The sequence below is a fragment of the Macaca fascicularis genome, chromosome X (assembly GCF_037993035.2).
Source record: "Macaca fascicularis isolate 582-1 chromosome X, T2T-MFA8v1.1".
Classification (NCBI taxonomy): Eukaryota; Metazoa; Chordata; class Mammalia; order Primates; family Cercopithecidae; genus Macaca; species Macaca fascicularis.
The window spans coordinates 129,833,989-129,859,668 of NC_088395.1; the positions used below are offsets into that span (position 1 = coordinate 129,833,989).

The 25,680-nt window shown below is 35.6% G+C and overlaps 1 protein-coding gene across 20 annotated transcripts in view; it reads right to left on the reverse strand.

Moving 5' to 3' along the window:
- Window positions 1-25,680, reverse strand: part of THOC2 (THO complex subunit 2) — a 132,183-nt gene that overhangs the window by 12,876 nt on the left and 93,627 nt on the right. For 6 of the 20 annotated variants that reach the window (XM_065538110.1, XM_065538109.1, XM_065538108.1 and 3 more), the window contains 18 exons: window positions 23,904-24,000; window positions 21,764-21,881; window positions 19,702-19,881; window positions 18,532-18,696; window positions 14,629-14,904; window positions 13,472-13,613; window positions 12,864-13,021; window positions 11,503-11,631; window positions 11,022-11,153; window positions 10,748-10,932; window positions 10,072-10,250; window positions 9,725-9,827; window positions 7,838-8,268; window positions 7,585-7,643; window positions 6,051-6,182; window positions 699-836; window positions 287-356; window positions 47-204 (listed from right to left, as the gene is read on the reverse strand). In XM_065538110.1, the coding sequence (XP_065394182.1) occupies window positions 47-204; window positions 287-356; window positions 699-836; window positions 6,051-6,182; window positions 7,585-7,643; window positions 7,838-8,268; window positions 9,725-9,827; window positions 10,072-10,250; window positions 10,748-10,932; window positions 11,022-11,153; window positions 11,503-11,631; window positions 12,864-13,021; window positions 13,472-13,613; window positions 14,629-14,904; window positions 18,532-18,696; window positions 19,702-19,881; window positions 21,764-21,881; window positions 23,904-24,000 (2,852 nt within the window). Of the gene's footprint in view, window positions 1-46; window positions 205-286; window positions 357-698; window positions 837-6,050; window positions 6,183-6,795; window positions 7,644-7,837; window positions 8,269-9,724; window positions 9,828-10,071; window positions 10,251-10,456; window positions 10,671-10,747; window positions 10,933-11,021; window positions 11,154-11,502; window positions 11,632-12,863; window positions 13,022-13,471; window positions 13,614-14,628; window positions 14,905-18,531; window positions 18,697-19,701; window positions 19,882-21,763; window positions 21,882-23,903; window positions 24,001-25,680 lie in introns of those variants that run through there. The other 14 variants (XM_005594509.4, XM_065538113.1, XM_074029205.1 and 11 more) reach the window with 8 other exon arrangements.

Genomic DNA, 25,680 nt, shown 5'->3' on the forward strand with positions numbered 1-25,680 from the left:
ATTTCTTTAAGATAAAGCATATTATTCCTTTATTTTCCTAATTTACCTTTTTGCCACCGGAGGAGATTTTATCCATCTTCTCAGATTTAAATGAATCACTGCCTTTTTCTTTGCCTGAAGATTTTGACTTATTTTTTTCCTTGTCTTTCTCATTTGGATAAGGAGATTCACAAGGACTTTCACTTTTATGTTTTGAAACCCCCACTAAAATTACAAAAGAAAATCATGAAAGCCTTTTCCAATTCACTTCGATGATACCTTCAAAGATATGAATAAGTCTACCTACTTGTTCCATTCTCCTCTTTACGTCGCTTGGTTAAGTCCGGTGGCACTTCACGGTCGTTGTTTGAGTGATCCTAGAACCAAGAATTGTGAACTACATTGACCAAGGGCTTTTGTTTTTGTTTTAAAATATTACTTTTATATGAGAAGGGCATAGCTAACTAGCAATGGAGAATATTTGCAGTAGTTTCACACACTTGATAAAAATGGCATGAAAGACAAGCAGAGCTGATAGAGATTATTAGGCTGAAGATCCTTATTAATGTAGAAGATGCAAATACTTCGGGGTAAAAATATCAATAAAATCATGAAAAAACAGACAACTATGGAACAAACTAGTATTTTTTAAAAGGCAACATACACACTGGTGTACATGACAATGAGCTTTCCAAACTAGTTTTAAAAAAATTACAAACCCTTTTCCGCTCTTTCCTGTCCTTTTCATCTTTTTTCTCTCTTTCTCTGGATCTTTCCCTTGACTTGTCCAAATCTTTCTTGTCCATTTCTCTCTCCTTACTCTTGGACAGTGGTGGAGGAGTATGATTAATGTAGAGCTGTTAAATCAAGGCAATATTACTAAAGATTATTAGTTTTCCAGTATTGGCATCATTTGTTTGTTTATTAAATGAAACACAATTGGGAATTATACCCAAAGTCAAAACTGGTCAGCTATCTGGATTACAAGAGGTAAAATAAAAGGGCATGGCACAAATTATACAAAGCCTTCAATTCTTGGCCTTATAAAAATTACCATTTAAACTCCATCAGTTCATTTGTGCCTCAACTGAGACTCATTAGTAAATTCACAAACTAGAGTATTCCTTATAGCTCTATTGTAAAGACCTATAACCACCATTACAAGAGTCCATATATGAACAATAGTGACTGGACTTTCTCTATTGTCAAAAAAAAAAAGAAAGAAAAACACCTCTACACAATCATGAAAATTTTAAATAGTCTTACCATCCACTGACAGGAAGTCAATAATGGCAATGGGCAAAAGTATAAATATAAAACCTAGCCATGATTTTGCTAATAATTCTTTTCTGCCTCAGTGTGAACCATGCAAAGATTATCCCAAATTATTTTTACAAATGTAAAGGCTGCGTGTTCTGTACTGCTGAAAGCACTCCAATTTCTATCAAAATAATCACAATTAACTGTGAAATTTGTCTTCCTGGTTCTAAATACTTCAGAAAGCCATCTAGTCAGCTGAGGATGATTAAACAATTCAAAAGACTAAAAAATAATGAACCAATATTCTCCTCTGCCTATCCTTTCTCTGCCGAAAGGACTATATGCAATAAAACAGCAAGTCATCAAGGGTATTCTAACTAAATAATTAAGAGATAACCCTTCTTAGGTGAGTTGTAAATATGGAAATATGCTGTAACATAAAATATTTAGGAAGTAGTCAGGAAATAATCAGATACCTAACCTTATGGCATTTATATCTGTGCTACAAGCCTATGTTTAATTTAAGACATTAAAAGTATTATGCAGCAGAATACTGAATATAACTCATTACACAACTATACAATGCTAGATATACCTTAGGAACAAATAGAATAGTTAGTCAAAAGTCAAATATTTTTACATGAAGAAATCCTTTGGTATTCAAAGGAATACATGAAAAATGAAGACCATCAGTTTGATAAACACTTATTTTTTAACACCACCAAACATTTTCAATTCAGTTGGCTCAGAAATACTGCCATAGCAATGCAGAAGTAGATTCTTTAAAATTTCAATGTTTAAAAGTTGATAAACTGAAATAGACAAAATGCTTATTAATAAAGAGCAAGAGAATGATAGTCATAAAAGCACTTATCTAAAAGATACTCTTGCTGGCTAGAATGCCTTAAATGACACCAAGATTTTTCTAATCATGAGGTTTATTCATATCTTAACATTATTTATGAAAATGATTAAGACAAAGGAAATATGACTGCAATACTTAAAGAAGACTTCTCTAAGTATTAACTTTTTCCCAATAAAAGCAAAAAAAAAAAGTTTGTAATCACAAATCCATACATACACACACACATACACACAACCCTTGTTAATAATGAAGTTTTGAACTGTGCTTACTTTCTTTCTGTACTGCAAGGAATTGAGAAATTTTTCTAGAACTTCTGGCATTAATGTTCAAATACTTCATTCCTGACATAAAAAGTCACATAGCTCAACTGATACACAATCAGAAATTCTTAGTTCGGAATGCACCCAATTCAATTCCTTCTTTAGAATAGTTCTGATCACAATACTCTTTTTGCATAAAAAGAGTTTCTCATTGCCTAATGAATTAAATGCATACTCCTTAGTTTAGACATTCCAAACTCTCCACCATCTTTTCACAATTATATCCTGCTATAGTAACCCAGTGCACTCTATGCTGTGGCTATCACCGCTCCCTAACATCTGTCCTTTCCAGCAGTTCTCATTACTAGAATGGTTGTTCAGTTTTATCTTAACTTCCTAAAACTCTACTTAGCCTTCAAAGATGGCTCAAAGTCATCAGTATTCAACCATTTCTCAACTCTGCAACTCACTTTCCATTATTTCATATTTACTTTTTTTATGACAAGTGCTCCCTATTAACTTCATGTCACACATTTTTGTCCATAACAGTTTCCAGTATGGTAGGAGAGCTAAGGCGCCTTTCTACTTTTACATACTTCCTAGTACCTTGTACACACAGTGAGTACTCATAAGTTTGACAAATAAAATTAAGGATTCATTAAATGGATTTGTATGTAGCATGGCTGGGTTTTGTTCTTGATTGGCTTTTATTCTTGACATTGGGATCATTAAGGTCCAAAAAAGAATTTGACTGATTTTCAAAATCTGTTTCAGAAAACACTGCTCCATTGACTTTATTAAAGCTTCACTATATTACATAAAGATGGCCTCACTTTTAGGCTTGGGTTTGGCTGTAAATCCTCATTTTAAGATGGTGAACAAATTAAAAGCTAAATTCTCTCTTGAGGTGGTTACTGATACCCTCCTAAATTACAGAAGGGCTGCTTAGTGGAACTTGCTTTTTTTTTTTTTTTTTTTTTTTACCCTTTCTTCATCAAAAGTAGCTGCTAGAATTGCTACATCAAAACACAATTGATCAAAACTAGAAATACACTATTTGAAAATTAGGGGTAAAGGGTAAACTGACAGAAGAGATTTGGATACTAAGCTAGATTTTTCTTCTTTTAGCTAATCTCATTTGAAAAGCTAAAATCCAAGTATTGCTTTTACCACAAATTAGAAAGTAAAAATAGCAAATAAATAATAAAGAGAATCCCACAGACAAAGCATAACTAAAAAGTCAAACTAAAGCGGGGAGAGAATCTTATAGGTACAAGTGACAAGATAACATGAAAATAGATGCATATCTCCCAAACCCTCTAGAAAGTAAAAGCTACCTCAGAAACAGGCTAAAGATAATCAACTTTGGAGATCACTCAAAGTCCAATGAATTTGTTTTTCTAAGACATTCATATACTATTAAACTTTCTAGACACATAAAAATGCAACATCAGCTACTATGCAAACCAGTACTTTGCATGCTTTACCAAAGTGCAAAGGCTTAAGAAATCACTTCAAATATTAATTGAATACCTAAACTTACTGCCAGGCACCATGCTAAGCACTAAATATCTGAAAAGTAGAAGTCACATAATTTTTAGAAGCATATGTATATGCCATTTTCAAATTTTTCTGGTTGCATGTGGAATAAATCTATTAAATTTTAAAGGCCCACAAAACACCATTTTTTAAAAGGGGGGATGTGGGAGATTGAGCTGAATCACTGTAATTTTTAAAAACCAAGGCAAACGCACTAAAGGAGCTAGAAAAACCCTTTCAACTATTGTTGAAATGGGTGGTGCTAGGAATCAAGGAACCTTAATTTTAGTTCATGTTTTGATACTAACAAATTGTATGTAACTGGGAAAGCTAAAGAACTTTTAGTCTCTCATTTGTCAAAAAGACACTATCCACCTGCCCTGTCTACCTCACAACACTGTTAAGAGCATGAAATGAGACAGTACATATTTTCAAAAGGCCTTTTCACAAATGTGAGGAACTATCATCGGTTAGAAAATTCAGTTAATTTTAAAAGCAGGTTACAAACTGCTTCAAAGTATGTTTCAGTAAACAAATATTCAGAAGGTAACACTGTTAGCCCATTAATTTAAAATAGCCCATACAAGCCACTGATGGTTAAGAGTGACATAAACAATTTGAAACTGGTTATAAAAACCTACTATATTGCAGTATGTATTTAAGTTAGCCAACAAAAACTTTACATTAAATGAAAGTTCTATAGATACCAAAATTGAAATGGAATATAAATTAAGTTTTCCAAAACTATCCTAAATAGGAACATCATTTTAAATAATAATTCCATGTAATAAAAAATAGCAATATATAATTCCAACCTGATATCAACATTTTTGTGACTCCTACTAGGTATGGAGAACTTAGTATTGTGACGTTATGGCTAACATTAAAAAAACAAAAATACGTTGGACGTTTAGAATTTTCAAAAATAATGTCATTAAGTTGATGTTGTGTCTAATGTGTTATTTTGACTTGTTCTTCAATAGCATATTACAGAATAATCCCAATATCTACTTCAAATAAAACATTCATTCAAATCAGGAAAAAAAAAAAAAAACTAACTAAATGGAAGTCCTCCTGGGATAGCTGAGACTTTTGATTAATACAGTATATTCTAAAAAACAATGCTACAACTTTAGGACACAGGTACACTGGCTAATATAAACTTAAAAATTAGTGCTTATTTCCCCAATATCCACAGACATTTCATTATAAATCTATACATCTAAAAGCAGTTAGTAATGTCAACTGGCTCTGTTTCAAAATTTCATTTGGTCCACCAGTAAAGAAATCAAGCTTAGCTGATTTCTATTTTAATCATGGTAAGCAATATTTATGCTGAAAAATAGGCTTTATTCTGCTAAGCAGATTCATTTGCTTGTAGCTTGTAAGAGGAGGCAAAGTAGAAAATCAAAGAAGGATACACGTTTTATAACAAAGACAAAACAACATGAACAATGGACAATTCAAGTATACTGAAATAAACTCTGTAATAAGATACATAAACTGCACACTATTTTTAGTAGCAGAATATTCAAGAAAGTAGAATAGGTAAGAATCAATACTGACATGTAAATGCAACCACCAAGTATTCCCCTCCAGGGGAATGATTCTTTCACATTAACTGTATCTCCTGATATTGTGCTACAACTACCAAAAAGGTACCTCAGCAGAGGATATATAAAGAATTTTTATAGATTGAGATGAGTTCCATTTTTAAAACAGATATGTGAATGCATCAAATTTATTTTTTGGTATTTTGGGTTGTCTAAACAGTCAGACAGCCTGGCAGATTTATTTTGAAAAATTAAATAAACCCAAAACAATCCAATAACCTCTTCCCTGAATGTTAAACTTATTTCCAGATTTTGAAGCATAAAAGGAGGATGTATAACACAGCAAGCAAGGAGAGATGATAGAAATGTTGCTACATTACACACATTTTATAACAATCTCATTAAAAGGGATCATTGTCGTCTGTTGTTTCAGTTTTAACATTTAATATTTTTGAAGGTTATTCAATGTAAGCAGAGTACTTTATCCCACTGATTTCAGCTTACTGAATGTGCTAGATGTGAGGACATCTACTAAATAAAATAAGTAAAGAACATTTGGTTTACTTAGGCATGATGAGTTTAAAAGACTCAAACCTTTGCTGAAGATTCCTTGAGTTCGATGAGACTGTCCTGTAGAAAATGAATGGAGATGACAGGTGAGCTGGCATAGTTCTCAGAACCCAGAGGAACTTTGGGAAGTATGGCTGTAACCTGGAAATAAACCAGCTACTTCTTGTGAGGATAAATTTCATGATGTCATTATCAATATGAATATCAACAATAAAAAAAAATGTAATGGAATTGTAATGTTAAAAACTAAATTAAATGTACTCAATGTAAGAAATAAAAATCTTTCTCTGCTCAGAATTTAAAAATAAATGTCAATGCCACATTTTTCATATCTCTCTACTTAAGCTATATGTAACGTAAGAGGTTTAAGAAAGCAAAACAGTTTTTTCTCCACAAAAAATTTAAAATACTGGAAGTCACTGTGGAAGAACAACATTGCCTTATACTTTTCATAGTTTTTCTTTAATTGGGAGGATTCACATTTTACTTTACTTGTAACTCTAATATAAATATATATATTTTAAATCCTAGCTGGAAAATTCAGTGGCATTGTATTAACAAGAAAACAAAATATATAAGAGTAATCACTTCTTTTTTTTTTTTTTTTTTTTTTTTTGCAAAGTGCCTATCATGGTGAATCTCAAATCTCCCACACACAAAGAAATCATTAAAAAAAAAAGAAAAAGAAAAAGAAATCAACTACGATATTCCACCACAGTGCTCTTGATGAAGAATTAATAACTTACAGTTTTTTAAAAGTTCAACGTACTGCAAATTCAAAGATTCCATGAAATTAGATGACTTTAGAATTAAAATTAAATATGGAGCAAGGAATGGCTACCCTGAGTCTTCAAGAAGGCTACACCCACGATTTTGTGCTGCAGTTGAATGCCTGGGGTTTCTCTTTGCTGGGTGGTAGGATTGGATGCCACATCTGCTTTTATCGTAACGCAAGGTTCAACTTGTTGGGAACCCATTGGGTATAAACAAACCTCCAAGGGAAGATAAACAGAAGCTGCATGCTCACTGAATATACACAACTACAGGAGAACTGATCACCAAGGAGACTTTAAAATGGAACTCCTTTCAAGACTCCTTCTTAGAAGGCACACATCGGTATGATGCTCATCAAGAAGCTTGAATTCAGAGGTAACTTGTTTATCCTGTATCATCCAGGAAGTCTTCAGTGCTATATATTCTTCAATATGCTGAAAAATAGGCTTCATTCTGCTGAAAAGATTCGTTTGCTTGTAGCTACCATTGCACTCCAAAAAAGACTGCTTAAAGCAGTTGAGGCACTTCTGGGTAAAATTTCTCTTGCACTTTGAAACACTACAAAATTAGTGCTAAGTCCTTGAAGTTTTAACATTTTTATAATAAAAATACTCAATAGAAAAAAAATCAGTCCACCAATATAGAAAAATTCATTTTCTAATGCAATATAAAACCTCCAGTGGCTCCAGTGAATGCTTGGCATAAGACTTGAAGGAAGTCAGGACACTGGTATTCCAAACAGGTGAGCCTAACATGGACGCTGCCTTCCTCAGGCTATACTAACCTTTACTGTGGAGGAATGTGATGGAGAAGGGTGGGTATCAATTTTGCGGCGTTTTTGTTCTGTTAAGACAAAAAGAAATAGTCAGAATAAGGTATATTTCTAGTTTTCCAAACACTTTAAAAAAAAAAAAAATTTGCATGGCAATCAAGTTCCCCTAGCAAAATCCCTATATAACCTGCCAAACAAGGAGACAATAACCAACTATACATTAAAATAACAAAAGGTAAGAACATATAAAGAAAGGTAAACTTGCCCCTTTCAGGCTCTGGAATATCTGATCGGGGAACAGGTGATTTCAAGGACCCAGAAACTGGCGTTTTTTCTCCTCCTTTAACATTTTCCTTTGATTTCATTTCCTTTGCTATATCTCTTTCTCTGGATGGCTCCTTCTCTCTTTCCCTTTCTTGAGTTGATTTTGATTCTGCGTTGGGGACAGTGGTCTTAAATTTCTCATCTTTAGCTTTTTCTTCCTTCTTGAATTTTTCTTTCTCTTTGTCAGACTTTGGCGTTCTTTCCTTGGTCTCTCTTGCTTTTTCATCTTTATTTGGCCGCTCTTCCTTTGGTTTTTCTTTACCATCTTTACCAAGTACCCTGGCCTCTGGAGTAGTAGCTGGAGTCTTTTCTTTTTTCTCTTTTTCTTTCTCTTTCCCTTTTTCTTTGTCATTTTCTTTAACAGCTTTGTTGCTTTAGAACAAAAACATGGGATTTTAACACAAATAATCATAAAATGTATCCCTTGTCTGATATATGATAAAATATATCATAAAGGGTTTCTGACTAACTTCAAAAATATTAGAACTAAGGGCGAGTCCTTCAAAAACTAAAGGACAACTTTAAGACAAGTAAAAAGGAAGAAGTAATGGTCGGGTGCAGTGGCTCATGCCTGTAATCCCAGCACTTTGAGAGGCTGAGGAGGGTGGATCACTTGAAGTCAGGAGTTCTAGACCAGCCTGGCCAACATGGTGAAACTCCATCTCTACTAAAAATACAAAAAACTTAGCTGGGCATGGTGGTGGGCACCTGTAATCCCAGCTACTCTGGAGGCTGAGGCAAGAGAATCACTTGAACCTGGGAGGCGGAGGTTGCAGTGAGCCAAGATCACACCACTGCACTCCAGCCTGGGTGACAAAGCAAGACTCCATCTCAAAAAAAAAAGGAAGTATTTCTTTATCCAGTAAATCATAAACAAATTCATGAATTGCAGATTTAAAAGAATTATTAGCTGGGTGCGGTGGCCCACACCTATAATCCAGCACTTTGGGAGGTCAAGGCAGGCAGATCACATGAGGTCAGGAGTTTGAGACCAGTCAATCAACATGGCAAAACCCCGTCTCTACTAAAAATGCACAAAAAATTAGCCAGGTGTGGTGGCACACGCTTGTAATCCTAGCTACTAGGGAAGCTGAGGCACAAGAATCGCTTCAACCCAGGAGACAGAGGTTGCAGTGAGACGAGATCACGCCACTGCACTCCAGCCTGGGTGATGGAAAGAGACTCTGTCTCAAAAAAATAAAAAAATAATTATTAAAATCATCTCAGGTTCTTTTTTGGCATACATGTATAACCTATGAGAATAAACGGTAAAAACCAAAAATATATCCCACAAACCAACCAAGGGAACTACTATCAGGAAATGGATTACTTAGCTGGATGGATCACTACTTAAATTAGTGTAGGCTTTTCTTATATCTGTCCTTACTCAGATTGTTCACAGCAATCACTCTAACCTAAACTATTTTTTTTAACTTCATACCTACATTCCCCTGAGTATCCCAGCAGGAGAAACAAAGTTGTTATACAAGCATAATTCTACAAAACATAATTAGGATGTAAAGCATATCAGCAAAATAGGGTACATAAAAAATTTCAAAGTCCAACATAAATGACTTTTCACATTACTCAACAACCACTCCCCTTCTACTCATGAGGATTCATATAAGAAATTAGAATTATGAGGGCCAGATGCAATGGCTCATGCCTCTAATCCCGGCAGTGTGGAAAGCCAAGGCTGGTGGATCGCTTGAGGCCAGAAGTTCGAGAACAGCCTGGGCAACACTGCAAGACCCCATTTCAAAAAAAATACATAAATATCATTTTTAAAAAGAATTTAGAATTATGACACATGGCACAGTGTTCCTACCTGTTAGAGCCACTATTTCCATTGCTTGAATTCCCTTTAGGTGTGGTGCTAGAAGCTTTATTAACAGCTTTCACACCACACTGAGATCTCTCCCTTGATTTATCTGAAATAAAAGTAAGGTTTTATTTAACAAGCCCCTAAATGTAAATAAGCTACAATTTCACAGCAAAATGATTAGAGAATAATTAGAAAGAAACAGCAGGCTGATTACTTCTTAACGTTTATATACTCCTATCTAGGGAATAAAAAGTAATACTAAGCCAGCATTGTACTAATTCTGTGATATTAAACATTTTACTTTGTTGAAATAAAATATATTACTTATAAGTTTCTACAAATAAACATACCAGTCTCCTCAGTACTGCTTTCATCCGATTTAGATGCACTTCCTATTGATGATGAAGAAGGCCCACCACCAGGCCCATTTTGCACACTGGCAACTGCATTCCTCGGAGGGGGGTCTTTGTGATGAAACTCATTTTCAGGTATCATGTATGACTTTCTACTTTTCAACTGCCCAGAGTAGCTGAAAGTCGCACAAAGTGTTTAAATATACAAACACAAATCAAAAAACATAAACATGAGGTTTTTAAGAATTAGCAAGTTATTCATTCTACTATGTAGTTCTAGAGAATTAAAAAAATACCAATTTTTAGTAAGTTCTTGAAGGTTTTTATAGAATGCCCAACTTTCTTAAAAATTACAATTTCACTATAAACTAATCCTTAAACTAAGATGGCTTTTTTCTTTTACTCTTGAAGATCTGTTAACTATGATGATAAAATTATATTTCCTCCCAATCAAGAAATATTATATATGACTTTTGAAACTATCATCCAGTATAGACCGGAAGTTGATAATCAGAAGTGGTAACTCTCACCAGCCTGTGGGAACATGATCGCATAATCTCCCATAATCTCCTGAAGGCAGAAGATAAACTTCAACACTGTAAAACATTTTAAAGTCTTCAGAATCCTTCTGTCATCTAGTCTTGTAAATCACATTAAAATATAATTTTGTTACCCCATAGCCAATGCATATAGATCTGGCCTCTTCTCTTTTTCTTCTTGGCAGATTTTGTGTACTCTTCTTTCCAAAGCTTGACCCAGATTCAAAACTTTTGGGTACCAAGGAAGTATTTTTGTTAGCACAATCAAGATATTCCTGATGTGAGTATATTCGCCTGTTTCAAGGCAATGTACCGATGCCTACAACAAACATTTTCAGATCCATTATTATAAAAGTACAAGTATAAAGAGAAAAATCTGCCTTTGAAAAACCCAATTTTTTTTTTTACCTTGGTTAGTTTGTAATGCCATTTATGTACAACATGTCGAAAATTTTCATAGTCTAATTGATCAGCCTTATTTCCACCATCAAAACCAGTTGCCCGTAATATGGTAAGGAATCCTGGATAGTTTCCACATTCCTAAGGAAACAATGTTTGTCACTTTTAAAGAAAAATTATGATCCACAAAATCGCAGAAACTGAAACTTAAGTAGACTAGATCAATGTTTCCATATAAAACCATCATGCGTATTTTGATAAGTAGTCACAAAAAGTTCAACTTATACAAAGATATTAATTTGGAACGTCAGTTTGAGAGAGAATAAAAAACTATACAGAACTTTTTAATAATGAATTAATTGTGCTTATAAACACGGTTTTACAACTGAATCTTAAACTCAGCTTCTCTTTTAAAACTCAACAATCTAGACATTAATGGATGTGGTCATTATATACATGGGTAAAATATAAGGGTTTTTATTAATCATACCTTTTCATATGTGGCTCTATCACTATGCCACCTGGTCACAGTCTCTAACATGCAGCACAGAAACCTTCCATATCGACTGGCTTCATTTTCAGTACAGCTTGCAACTGTGTAAATTATGTCAGAGAAAACCTACAGGAAAAAAATGTTTAAAAAAATAAACAAATCAAGGTCAAAATCATTTAAAAATATTAGAAGATTCTCTTATAGCAAGTCATAATAAACAGGTAAGCTTAGTCGAAATGTATATTCCCTTTATATAATGACACTGCAGAGACCTTTGGAGATTTTGGCTTTTGTGGGGAAATAGTGAATTCATAAAACAACCACCCAAAACAAGAACTTTTATATAGAAAGCTGATTTACAGTGACAGGGGGAAAAAAAAAACTGTCATTATTATTACATAATAGTTTTTTTTATTACATAATAGTTTCTTAACCACTTAGCCATACATATTACTGGGTTTATGGGGAGAGTAAACAGAGGAGATGCTAATAGAAATTAAAAATAGGCAGCTGACATGCTGTAACAAACATTATGTTTTGTGGGGGTTTTTTTGTTTGTTTGTTTTTGAGATAGAGTCTCACTCTGTCACCCAGGCTGGAGTGCCATGGTGCGATCTCGGCTCACTGCAAGCTCTGCCTCCCGGGTTCACGCCATTCTCCTGCCTCAGCCTCCCGAGTAGCTGGGACAACAGGCACCCGCCACCACGCCTGGCTATTTTTTTTGTATTTTTTTAGTACAGACGGGGTTTCACCGTGTTAGCCAGGATGGTCTCAATCTCCCGACCTCGTGATCCACCCGCCTCGGACTCCCAAAGTACTGGGATTACAGGCATGAGCCACCATGCCCGGCCACATTATGTTTTTAAACCACAAAATGTACTAATAAGAAAAAAGCTAAATGCAAAATGTAAATACGACCATACTAAAAAGTTTCCCTGCTTTTATATGTGTGTGAAGGTGTAAACTTTTTTTTTTTTTTTTTTTTTGAGAAGTGAAGGTTAAGAATGGAGAAGAAAGTTCTACCTATTATGATACAACATGTAAACTCAAATAGTTAATAGTTTAACCTTGAGTGACTATTACATATCAGGTGCTTTTTATGTGTAGTGATTCATTTAATCCTCACAACAATCTTATGAAGCAGGTACTTATGCTTTACAGATAAGAAAACAGGCACAGAGAGGTTAAATAACTTGCCAAAGATCATACAGCTAGAAAATAGTAGATCTAGGATTCAAGTTCAGACACTTGGTTCCTGAGTTCATGCTTTTTAACCAAACACACAATAATACCTCTATAAATTATAATGTTAGCTATCTTTGTGTGAGAATTTTTTAAAGGTTGCAATAAAAACTTACTCGATCATAGCAAAGAAGTGTGGAAAAATTTGGAGTTTTCTGTTGATGTACCAATTCAACAAAACGAGCACAGTAAACGGCATCAATTGCTGAAAAAATACATCGAGGAAATATACACAGCTGTAGAAATTTTGTGATGGTCTCATTTTTGGTAGATTCTAAAAATAAAGGAAGAATATATTAAGTGGTAAACTTCTTCCTCAAGTGCCTCAAAGCCACTAAACATGACAACATATTACCTTTAGTGTAGAGAATACTATAAAACCACAAACTATTTATAGTTTGTAACCAAATGTCATGCCTGGTCATGATTATCATTTTTACTATGTGGACTTTTTTTCTATCTTTCTCCAGAAATATGTTTTATACAGAAAAGTTGAATGACAAGCTGCCAATATGTAGTTAAAAGTTAATTAACTTCACCAGCAAACTATATCAGTTCCTCTAGTGAACGTGAAGTTGATTCTGCATTAACAAATAACCAAAGAATGGGATAGAGAACACTGAGTTGAAATACAAACATAATACACTGTAACACCTGTAAAGTTATAATGTTTTGTTTTCTGCAATTCACCAGCATCGGGAATGTAACAATTCCAACAACTTACTTGCCAAAAGCCAGTTGTCCTTTTCCAGTTTCAATCTCTGTAGAACTCTCTGTACATGTTCCATCTGTTTCTTTTCTTCTTCAAGAAGCTTGTCCTGAAGGGCAGTACAGCGCTCCTTCTCTTTTTTCTTTTTATTTGGGGGCTACAAAGAATAAATCAGATACTTTTCTAAATATATGCACATTACCTTTCTTCTTTTAATTGAAAAGTTTAAAGAGATAAAGGCTGACGGTTTATAACTACTTTAACATGAATATAGGTCCACCTGAATGTGCTTTTATCTTCATTCAACACACTCATAACACTGTCATGGCATCTTCACACACCATCAAAACAGGCTACATTTGCAACACTGATACTATCAGTCTCAGGCATGGTGTCATCTTTGACTCTTCCTTCTCCTTTATACCAAGACTGGTTTACAAGCCTTGTACACTGCCACTACCTCCATCAGTCTATGCTCTCACAATAGACTGCCTAAAAAGCCACCTAGCTGGTCTTTAGCCTAATGCTAGTCCCTTCCCCTATCAAAAGCATCTTTCACACTGCTGTCATGAGTAATCTGTTTTAAGTACCATTTTTTACATTACTCCCCTGCTCAGGAATCTAAAATAGCCCTCAATTTTACCAAGTCTATTTTTCTCCCTGACTTCCAATGCCCTACATAATCTGGCCCCATCATATTCATATGTATCACTAAGTATATTCACTATGTGAAAGTGAATCAGTAAACGTGATCTCCCTAAACCTCAATGTACTTCCTGTCTTTGCTGGAACCCTATGGTGACCTCCCTATCTGCTTCCATATTTCCAAACCTAATCTACCTTCAAGGCCGGTCCATTTCAAGACTCAGCTTTTCTTCTCCTAAAGCACTCACTTCTTGAGAACTACTGATCTTGCTATTAGAGTCACACGAATCACTTTAAGTTACCAGCATAGTCATCAGTAGAAAAGGACACTCAAATAATTTTTGATCATAATCTCCACCTAGTCACCAACCTCCTGGCCCTCCACTCAGAATAACTATTAAACCCCATTTAAGAAAATATTATATAGCAACAAGATCACTGTTTTAAGGAACCAGAGCTAAAATAATTTCAAAATATAGGTGAGACCATAAAGTTATTGCACTTGAACTACTAGAACAAAAACCTACCATTTCCTGATTGTCATCAATTGCTTTCATCTGGACTTTAAGTTTATTGACTTCTCGTTCATAGCTGGTGTGTGGAACTGCAAGGTCATACATTGTCAATGACCAGAATGTGGCATAGAATTGAGGGCTGATGTCATCCCAGACTTTGGAAACATGTAAGGAGACCACTGCTTCATGGACAGGCGCCATCACCATCTCACATGATGTAATGTACTTATGAACTTTATGTTGCTGTTTACTTCCCTTTTCTGATTTTTTAAGTTCATCATACTTTGACTGTAGATAAAAAGTAAAAATACATACATACATACATACATACACACACAACATAATTTATAGCTTTGACTTTCATGGTATAAAAATCTATATTCCCTTCTAAAGAATCAAAAGATGACCAATCTCAAAACTGTTATAGAAATTCTAGTTTCTTACCAACAACATTTATTTTAAGATAAATCATCTCTGGAAGATATTCCAATCTTTAGTACTGTGTGCCAACTAGGAGATAAGGGCTCTTATCTAATCTGACCTGTTGAGTAAAGTGAACAGGGTATATGCATGTCCCCCTCTTCCATTCCTCCACCCTACTCCCTCTTGCTGCTGTATCAGGGATTGAACATGTAGGGTTTCCAGTCCTGTTTTTGAGATATTCAAGGGAACAAATAGAAGGTCTTAACATGAGAAAAGAGGAAGAATGGAACTAATAACAGTCAACTAGGACAGAACGTAGTATCACTACATGTAGACCCTACCAACTGTTAAAACTCATCAATTAAAAAGCTGGATCAAGAGATTGAGGAGGGCAGATCCCTTGAGGTCAGGAGTTCAAGACCAGCCCGGCCAGCATGGCAAAACCCCTTCTCTACGAAAAATTAGCCAGGTGTGGTGGCACATGCCTGTAATCCCAGCTACTTCGGAGGCTGAGGTGAGAGGATCACTTGAACCCCAGAGGCGGAATTTGCAATGAGCTGAGATCATGCCCCTGCACTCCAGACTGGGTAACAGAAGGAGACTGTCTCAAAAAAGAAAAAGAAAAAAAAAAAAGCTGGATCAACATTAAGAAAAGTTACAAGAAATTTGTTTTAAGACTGCTAAGTAGGGTGACCAATTGTCAGGGTTTTCTGGGGATTTGGGGGTTTCTGGGGATTTAATACTTCAGTGCCAAAACTGGGAACATCCCAGGCAAACCGGAACCAACTGGTTACTCTATTGCTAAGCCAAATAAATTTTTCTGTGAAAAGCTTTGGTATATTGAAGTTTAAAGCATGTGAGAACTGATGCTGCAGCTTCTTTTGCTTAACTGATTTAACCTAATTTGGGGGAAAAGTCAGAAGAATGCCATATTCTTAATTTTGTGAGGAAAAAAAATTGTTAGTACAATGGGAGGGGCTGTAGAGATATGTGTATGCCAAATATATTATACATATATATACACACACAAAAAATATACATATACATATTCTCTATATATGAAGATAACATATATGAACATATATATACATCTATATGAACATATATATACATCTATATGAACATCTATATGAACATATATATGAACATATATATGAACATATATATACATCTATATGAACATATATATACATCTATATGAACATATATATACATCTATATGAACATATATATATATATATGAGAGAAGATAACACAGAGTTGCTGCTATTGTTTCACATCCTTCAGTCTCTTTAGGACGAATGAGCTCTCATGCAGAAAATTTTGTTTGGGTTAGGTATCACCCTTAATACGAACCTAAAGGATGTCCTAAAACTAGTTATTTCTTTATGTTAGAAAATGACTTAAATCATTCTATTTGTGCTAAACACATAACCCAAAATGAGATGATCAAAGGTTCTGCTTCCAGTTCTACACTGTGATAGGCAAAAGAGTCTCAGCTCCTTACAGCTCAGTTACCTGCCTTCCTTCCTGACTGCTCAATTTTACAATTGTTCTAGAATTTTACAATTGTTCTAGAAGTGGGAAGATTTACGCTCCGTTACTCCCATTTTAGAGAGCATGCTGACAACCACTGAGACCACATAAGTGACAAAGTTACAAAGAACATTAGTTATGAAAAAGGAGTCCCAATTGCATCAGAAACCTGAGGGAATAGCAGTTGGGAAAACAGAGAATTTTTTTTAATTTAGAGGACAGGTCTTATTGAAGGTAACTAATATGAATCTAGATGAGCAGAATGAGTTCTAAGGTTCTAACAAAACGGGATAAAATAGGACTGATGCTATCTGCATAAAAGACAGCCTAGCTACCTGTTCTGGGCAAGATCTAGGATATGAACTAGGTAAAAGCCTATCTTTCAGAACTGTGTCTCAAGGTGGACCACAACCTCAACAGTTAAAACTAAAAATTAGTTTCTCGGTATGAGAGGGTTACATGATAGCTCCAGTCTCCCTCCTCTGGGTCTGAATCTGTGATTTCTATTGTTAGGAACCCCATAGTCACTATCTAGTTAGAAAAATAGGCTTGGTCAGAAAAGAAGGCTATACTTCATATTTACCTAGGATGAATATGCTCTTGTCTAAAGTCAGTTTAACTCCCACTTCAAGTTCACACCTTCAGTCAAATGAAGAGACATAACAGTTCTGCATTTCAAATCGCATGGGGAGCTAGACTTATGGAATAGAACTGATATCTACAATTATTGCTGTACTTCTCACTATTGTTCAAAAATCTCATCTCAAGAATCTGAGCAGGCCAGGCACAGTGGCTCATGCCTGTAATGCCAGCACTTTGGGAGGCCAAGGCAGGCGGATCACCTGAGGTCAGGAGTTTGAGACCAGCCTGGCCAACATGGCAAAACCCCATCTCTTCTAAAAATACAAAAATTAGCTGGGTGTGATGGTGGGCACCTGTAATCCCAGCTACTTGGGAGCTTGGGATAGGAGTTGAACCCAAGAAGTGGAAGTTGCAGTGAGCTGAGATTACACCACTGCACTCCAGCCTGGGAGACAGAGCGAGACTCCATCTCAAAAAAAAAAAAAAAAAAAAATCTGAGCAGCGTTTGGCTGAATTATCTCCAAGAGAGCCTGCTGATAGTCAATTTATAGAGGGGACATAGCAGTCACCTCTTCAACAGCGGTTTTCACTCAAGAAGCAAAAGCAAGGATCCCAGGGCAGCTTGGATGCCCATCCAGTGCAACCACAAGGTTGCTGGGAAACCCCTTTTCCAGAGAGTGGCATGTTGCCTACAGATACAAGATTTATATCTGACTTGGCTAGAATGACCTGCTCCATTTTCTGACCTGGCAAAGTTCAGCCAACCTCAGACAATCAGGTGTTCCTGTTTGCTAGGATTCCATATTGCTGATTAGTGTGTTCACTTAGCACAGGGCAGGTCAGAATTCCTAAGATGAAGCAACTCTCCCACCTCTGTCTGTCAAGAAATCAGGTACTCTCTTGTACAGCTGAGAATGATCTACCATGGGGTGTGACAACAGTAAGACATTACACAAAGACAGCATACAATTCTCTGGATTGAGAGGATCTAAAGGGGAAGAAGCTAGCCTAACACCACTCCCTTATTGTCTTTTCCCCTTCAGAGTGTATACATAACACAGGAATTCCTGCATAGTGCTAACAAAGTGATAATTAAATCAAGTAACAGTTAGGAAAGAAGTGGGAGACTGTAGCAGTTGATATGTAAACACTAACAGCAGATGTTTGATTAAATGATTAGACTCCAAATTTCTCATCACTTTTTTTGTATACCTCTACCACACAGCTCTGTACCCCTATTGGAAACAAAGAAGGAATCCTAGTTTAAGGGCCAAAACCTTCCCCCAAAATCTGTAGTGAAATGTACTTACAGATAAAATAGTTAAGAAATAATTTGGATCGTTCTTGAGCGGCAGAAAAGACACTTGTACTTACCGAAATATGATGCGCATACATTGGCCTAGACAGGAAAAATGCTGCATCATGGGGTGTATGAAATTCATTACAGAGTACATCAATTGAAGGCACTCGCTTTATATAATCTTCTGTGCTCAGATTAGATGCTAAAAACCCACCAAACTGCACCAGGGTATCATGACACTAAATTTAAAAAATAAGACAAAATCAACATATTTTCCAAAGTGATTAAGAAGTCATTTCAGGAATATTTTAACAATTAAGAATCCAAATTTTATAACTTAAAAGGACTTTAGAGACCATCTACAAGTATAATCACATGACCATATTACGAAAAAAGATGCCAAGGCCCTGACAGGTTGACTAATCCAAGGCTTTACTAGCCAACTAGGTCTCTTAAATGTCAAGCTGTTGTTCATCACTTTTAGTGGAATATATTTACCTAAATCAAATAAGATAATAACCATAGACAAACAGAAGTCAATTCCTTTGCCCTTAAAAGAAGAAAACTTTATTTACAGAATATATTTATAAATATTAAGTAACAAAACTTAAGATCAGCCCACAAAATGTGTTTAACTATCATCAACTACAACGCAAAGAAAAAGAGAGATAGCAACCCAGCCTGGGCAACATGGCAGAGCTCTGACTCTACAAAAAAAAATCCAAAAATTAACCAGGCATGGTGGTGCATGCCTATAGTCCCCAGCTACTCGGGAGGCTCAGGTAGACTGATCACTTGAGCCAGGGAGGTAGAGGCTACAGTGAGCCGAGATCATGCACTGCACTCTAGCCTGGGTAACAGAGTGAGGCCTTGTCTTAAAAAAAAAAAAAGGAAAAGAGAGCGAGCATGCATGAGTGAGCAAGCAAGCAAGCATCTATTCTGTTATGACTGAGATTTCCAGAGATCAGGAAAGATATAGATGCAAACAACTTGAAGTTGCAGGAATTTAATGATGTAATATTTAATTAATTGACAGCCTTACACATAACATATCTTGGAGCTATCTCTTAAATATCATAATTTACATAGAAATAGGCCCTATTTCCAGAATGTCTTTCACATTAGATTAGGATGTCTCATATTCACATGATGTGCAAAAATGACATTTTTCAAATTATAACACATTATCTTCCTTTAACAGGATTAAAAACATGTACATAAACATAAAAGCCACTTTAACTTGCCTGGTCGTAGAGCTTTCCCACAAGTTTCAAATGTTTCTCTCCACCTTCCTGAAAGATTACCCCATTTCTCTGCTGAGCCATAAGCAGACAGAGAGGAAGGGCAAGATCATGGTCCAATAGAGCATCCTTTAATCTCTGAGAGGATTTTTTAGTGTTTCTGATCTGACCAAAATAACCACCCTGCACAAGAAAAGACACAAATTTACCACTGTACAGTACATAACCCATGCTAATTTGAAAAAAGGCAGAAAAAAGTTGAGTTAGAATCCTTAATATAAAAAACTCCTACATTCCACATTCCTTCCCTTACACAAATTTATTTCAGTGACTATTACAGACTACAGTCACTGGCTTAAAAGCAAATGTCAATTGAATTTAAATTTTTGCAAATTTTCCATTTTCCACCTTGCAGTCCGTCATAAAGGATTATTCGTTATTCAGTATGGCACAGATTCAACAGAGCAACTAAGACTTAAGGGAGTGAGGATATCAAAGATCACAGAAGATTTAGTAATTATTTGGTAATTTTATTTATTTATTTATTTATTTATTTATTTATTTATTGAGACAGAGTCTCACTCTCTTGCCCAGGCTGGAGTGCAATGGCGAGATCTTGGCTCACTGCAACCTCCGCCTCCTAAGTTCAAGCAATTCTCCTGCCTCAGCCGCCCAAGTAGCTGGGATTACAGGTGCCCACCACTACGTGTGGCTAATTTTTTGTATTTTTAGTAGAGGTGGGGTTTTGCCATATTGGCCAGGCTGGTCTCGAACTCCTGACCTCAAGTGATCCACCCACCTCCCAAAGTGCTGGGATTATAAGCGTGAGCCACCACGCCCGGCCTTATTTGGTAATTATTTTCCTTATGGATGCATTTCTTACTGTCTTTTTTTTTTCTTTTTTATTATACTTTAAGTTCTAGGGTACATGTGCACAATGTGCAGGTTTGTTACATATGTATACATGTGCCATGTTGGTGTGCTGAACCCATTAACTCGTCATTCTCGTCGTTTACATTAGGTATATCCCCTAATGCTATCCCTCCCCCGTCCCTCCACCCCACAACAGGCCCCAGTGTGTGATGTTCCCCTTCCTGTGTCCAAGTATTCTCATTGTTCAATTCCCACTTATGAGTGAGAACATGCAGTGTTTAGTTTTCTGTTCTTGCGATAGTTTGCTGAGAATGATGGTTTCCAGCTGCATTCACATCCCTGCAAAGGACATGAACTCATCCTTTTTTATGGCTGCATAGTATTCCATGGTGTATATGTGCCACATTTTCTTAATCCAGTCTATCATTGATGGACATTTGGGTTGGTTCCAAGTCTTTGCTATTGTGAATAGTGCCGCAATAAACATACGTGTGCGTGTGTCTTTATAGCAGCATGATTTATAATCCTTTGGGTATATACCCAGTAATGGGATGGCTGGGTCAAATGGTATTTCTAGTTCTAGATCCTTGAGGAATCGCCACAGTCTTCCACAATGGTTGAACTAGCTTACAGTCCCACCAATAGTGTAAAAGTGTTCCTATTTCTCCACATCCTCTCCAGCACCTGTTGTTTCCTGACTTTTTAATGATCGCCATTCTAACTGGTGTGAGATGGTATCTCATTGTGGTTTTGATTTGCATTTCTCTGATGGCTAGAAAATTTTTGCAATCTACTCATTTGACAAAGTGTTAATATCCAGAACCTACAAAGAACTCAAACAAATTTATAAGAAAAAAACAAACAACCCCATCAAAAAGTGGGCAAAGGATATGAACAGACACTTCTCAAAAGAAGACATTTATGCAGCCAACAGACACATGAAAAAATGCTCATCATCACTAGCCATCAGAGAAATACTTGCTGTCTTTTATACTTTGTTTCAGCTTTTTTAAAAAGTTGAAGTAATTACTGTATCTCAATTTCAAAAGGGGGGTAGGGGTGGTTGTGAAAGGAAGGTATGTATGGCTTTGACATTTGGTTTTATAAACTTACATATTGTTTGGATTCTTTACTATGACCATGCATACATTATGAATTTTAAAAGTTGATGAACAAAAATAGCAATTCTTACCTCAGCTTTTAGCTGCTCTCCACCAGTCATAGCCTCTAGTTGCTCCATTGTCATTTCCTCTGTAATTTCTATTCCTGCCATTTTTTGCACCACTTCTTTCAATATAAGCAGGTCAAAACTATTCAAAAAGAAAAAAGAAACAGTCTATAGTTAGAACTTCAAATATAAAAGTAACAATATATTGTAATTAATATACTGAGAAACCCTAAATTATTTGTATATAAATATGGGGGAAGGGGCGGAAGCAGTTTTTAACTGCATTCCTAGAACTATATTGACAAATACTTGGTGTGTAAGTTCATTTTAACTTTTACTTGGAAATAATTTCAAATTTACAGATTGGATGGAAAAATAAAAACAGTACAAAACTCACCCATATATCCTTTACCTCAACTTCACCTGGTAACATTTTTACTCCTGCTTGATCATTTGCATTTCCTCTCCCTCTCTGAAGCCCCTTTCTACATACATAGTCAGACACTCAATTTTTTAATCATTCGAGGGAAATTTATATATCATGGCCTTTTACCCCTAAAATTTCTAAGACTGCATTTCCTAAGAGAGCTGTTCTCTTAAATAACCACAGCACAGTTATCCATTTTAGTACATCAAACACTGATAAAATACTTAAATCTACCATTGATATTTCATTTTATCAGTTGACCCAATAAAGTCCTTCACAGCATTTTTTCTCCTCCAATACAGGATGGCCAAAACATTTTTGATGGTATAGAGCCATTTCTAAATAATCCGTTTACTAAAAAGGGACAAAGATGCAGCATGGTCACATACACTTGGAAGAGAGGCAGGGAAGGAAGGAAAAAAAGAAGTTCTAAGCTGTGATATCCAAGCCAAAGATGACAATTTAGTGGCCAGCCCAGAGCACATTTCAGTAATGTGCCAACAGTTACGCTTTTTAATTGTCAAAGTTTAGGACTACCAATGAAAATAATATCTTACGTCCTCCAAGATCTTCTTTAATTAGTTAATCTAAACAGAGTAAAAACATTCTTTCCTAAAAACTCTAGATGTTTCTCCAAACGTAAAGTCAGACATACCCAAGACACAAGCTAATAGACAAAAGAACCATTTTCTAAGATTCTTATTAAGGGTTTGTTCTCTCAACTTGCCGTGCTTTCCTTAGTTGCTTTTTTTTGTTTGTTTTTTTTTTAAAGAAAGCCCTCATGAAAACTAGTATATAAGTACCAATGAAACAGTTTATTTTTTCTTCAAACTATGTTTTAATTAGATGGTCACAAAAACTGTATTCATAGTACAGAAAGCTGAGTTACAGATTTTAAAAATGATATATGTTATTCCGGCCTATAGATAAAGAAGAATAAAAATATATAGAAATGGCAAAGAGATGAGCATAAGGGATGTGCCAAAAAAAAAAAACATAAGTTTAAATATTTTTTAAGTTTTCCCTAAGCCAAAATAAGAATCTGTCAATAATTACTTAGGTAATACTTGTTTGGAACACCAAATAGCTTTTAATGCTTTGTTTGTTTGCTTTCTACCAGAAAGCTTCTGAAAACAATTTCAGGTTCTTTGATTCTAGTCAGTCTACTTCTCATGAGGTTTAATATACATACATACTAATTCAAACTCTAAGCACTGATATTGGCCCAAAATAAAATAAACTTCAGTATTTATAAAGCAAAAAGGACATTGTCCAAAAGGTATGGAAGCCTTATGTATCTCTAAAACTCAAATTCAAAAATTATGCTTTAAAGGTATTATATACACCCTCAAAATAAACATGTTCCTACCAGATGTTCAATGTGATACAGGTCAATTACTGCATACTGACCTAGTGCAGTATGTTTTGTTATAGGAAGATACACAATATATCATATTAGGCATTTACTCAAAAGCCCAATAGGCAGTCAAAATAAATGAAAGTATATTTTTAGTGCATTAACATATATAGCCAAATAGTACATTTACTCGTGAAAAAAAGTGTCTATTTATGTATTATCACTTAACTAAAGAATTTCATGTAAATAAGTGAGCAACTATTCTACTTGAGCCTACAACCAACAAGTAAGTAGTCTTTCAGGATAATAGGAGTCTCAATAACCCCAAACCACCAGAAGTACTCTATTGAATTTCGTTATGTATAATTTGCTATGAATACCTTTTGCCCGCCTTTAGCTGATTGGCAACATACTGAAGAAGACCAGCAAGATCAATTGGATATTTACGAAAAACTGCACCACAGAAACTAGCCAGACCTATATGAAATAAAAAAGGAGTAAAAACAACTCATAAAACAAAATGCACAAGTATCATTTCAACTAAACCTCTAAAATAAAATGAGATAGGAATAATTGTATTGCTGATGCTGTTGAATGGAGTTTCATAATAATAACAATAACCAATATTTATTGAGCATACATATGTCAAGCACTGTACCAAGCACTTTATCATGATTATCTCACTTAATCCTTGCAACTATTATCCTAGGTTGGTATCACCTATTGATGAAGCAAATTCAGAACAGATATGTCATGTAACTTGCTCACGGTCACATAGTACAAAGTAGAGCAGTAAGTCAAATCTTTGCAGCCTGATTCCAGAGTTTGTGAAACTAAGATATAACAAAATCTTGCAGATCACTCAGTAAACTCGAATAAATGACAAAATGCCAGCCCCCGAATGTGAGTCAAGGAAAAAAAAAAATCTCTTTTTATCTAAGAACATGCTACTAGTTGTGGAGGTGCAAGAAAATAAAGTATTACCAGACCTAGAAGCAGACAAGAGACCAATTTTAACCAATGGTCCTTATCATACCATGAATAGGGAGGAGACTCCAGCCAATACAAGAGTAGGAGATGCAAGTAAAGTCAAGTACTCTGCAAGCTATTCCACAACTATTTGCTAAGCACCTAAATGATAATGGACAAAACTCAAGTCCTGCCCTCAAGGAGCTGAGTCTAGCGGAAGATACAGAAAAGTAAACAAATAACTATGATGAGCAAAATGCTCCATGGGAATATAAAAGAGGAACACCCAATTCAGACTTGTGGGTGGGAGCATTAACAGAAAAAGCTTTCCAGAGGAAGTGACCTCTAAGCTGAAATCTAATGAATAAACAGAACACGGAGTGGGCCATGAAGGGTATTCCAAGTTAAGTGAATAATGGGCAAAAGTTCATGGAAAGTACAAGAAGTTCAGTATTAATGGAATCTAGAATATTGGGAAGCAGGGAAAAGATGAGGCTAGAACAGTGCAAAAGGACCTGATTTCAAAAGAACTTACTTGTATGACTTATTAAACATTTCGGACTTTAAAGGACAATGGGGAGCCACTGCAAGATTCCGCTATCAGATACAATAAGTTGAAAGAAAGGGAACTGGCTGCTAGAAACCAAAGGTACAAGAATTAAAAAGAAATATGGTTAGTTTTTTTGGTTAAACTAAGTCAAGTTTTTGTTCTTTTAAGATGACTGGAACCTCAGGATGGAATGGGAAGAAATGAGACTAGCTCCCTTACGATCAACTCCTATAAAATAATGTTAGTTAAAAAGGAGATTTTCGGCTAGGCATGGTGGCTCATGCCTGTAGTCCCAGCACTTTGGGAGGCCAAGGTGGGCAGATCACTTGAGGTCAGGAGTTCGAGACCAGCCTGGCCAACATGGTGAAACCCTGCCTCTAACGAAAATACAAAAATTAGCTGGGCATGGTGGCGCATGCCTGTAATCCCAACTACTAGGGAAGTTGAGGCAGGAGAATTGCTAGAACCTGGGAAGCGGAGGCTGCAGTGAGTCGAGATCACGCCACTGCACTCCAGCCTGGATGACAGAGCGAGACTCCATCTCAAAAAATAAATAAATAAATAAAAAGAAGAAGATTTCATCTCCCCAGTAATGCTTACCCAAATTCTATCACAGTCAATAATGGTTTCTTAAGTTA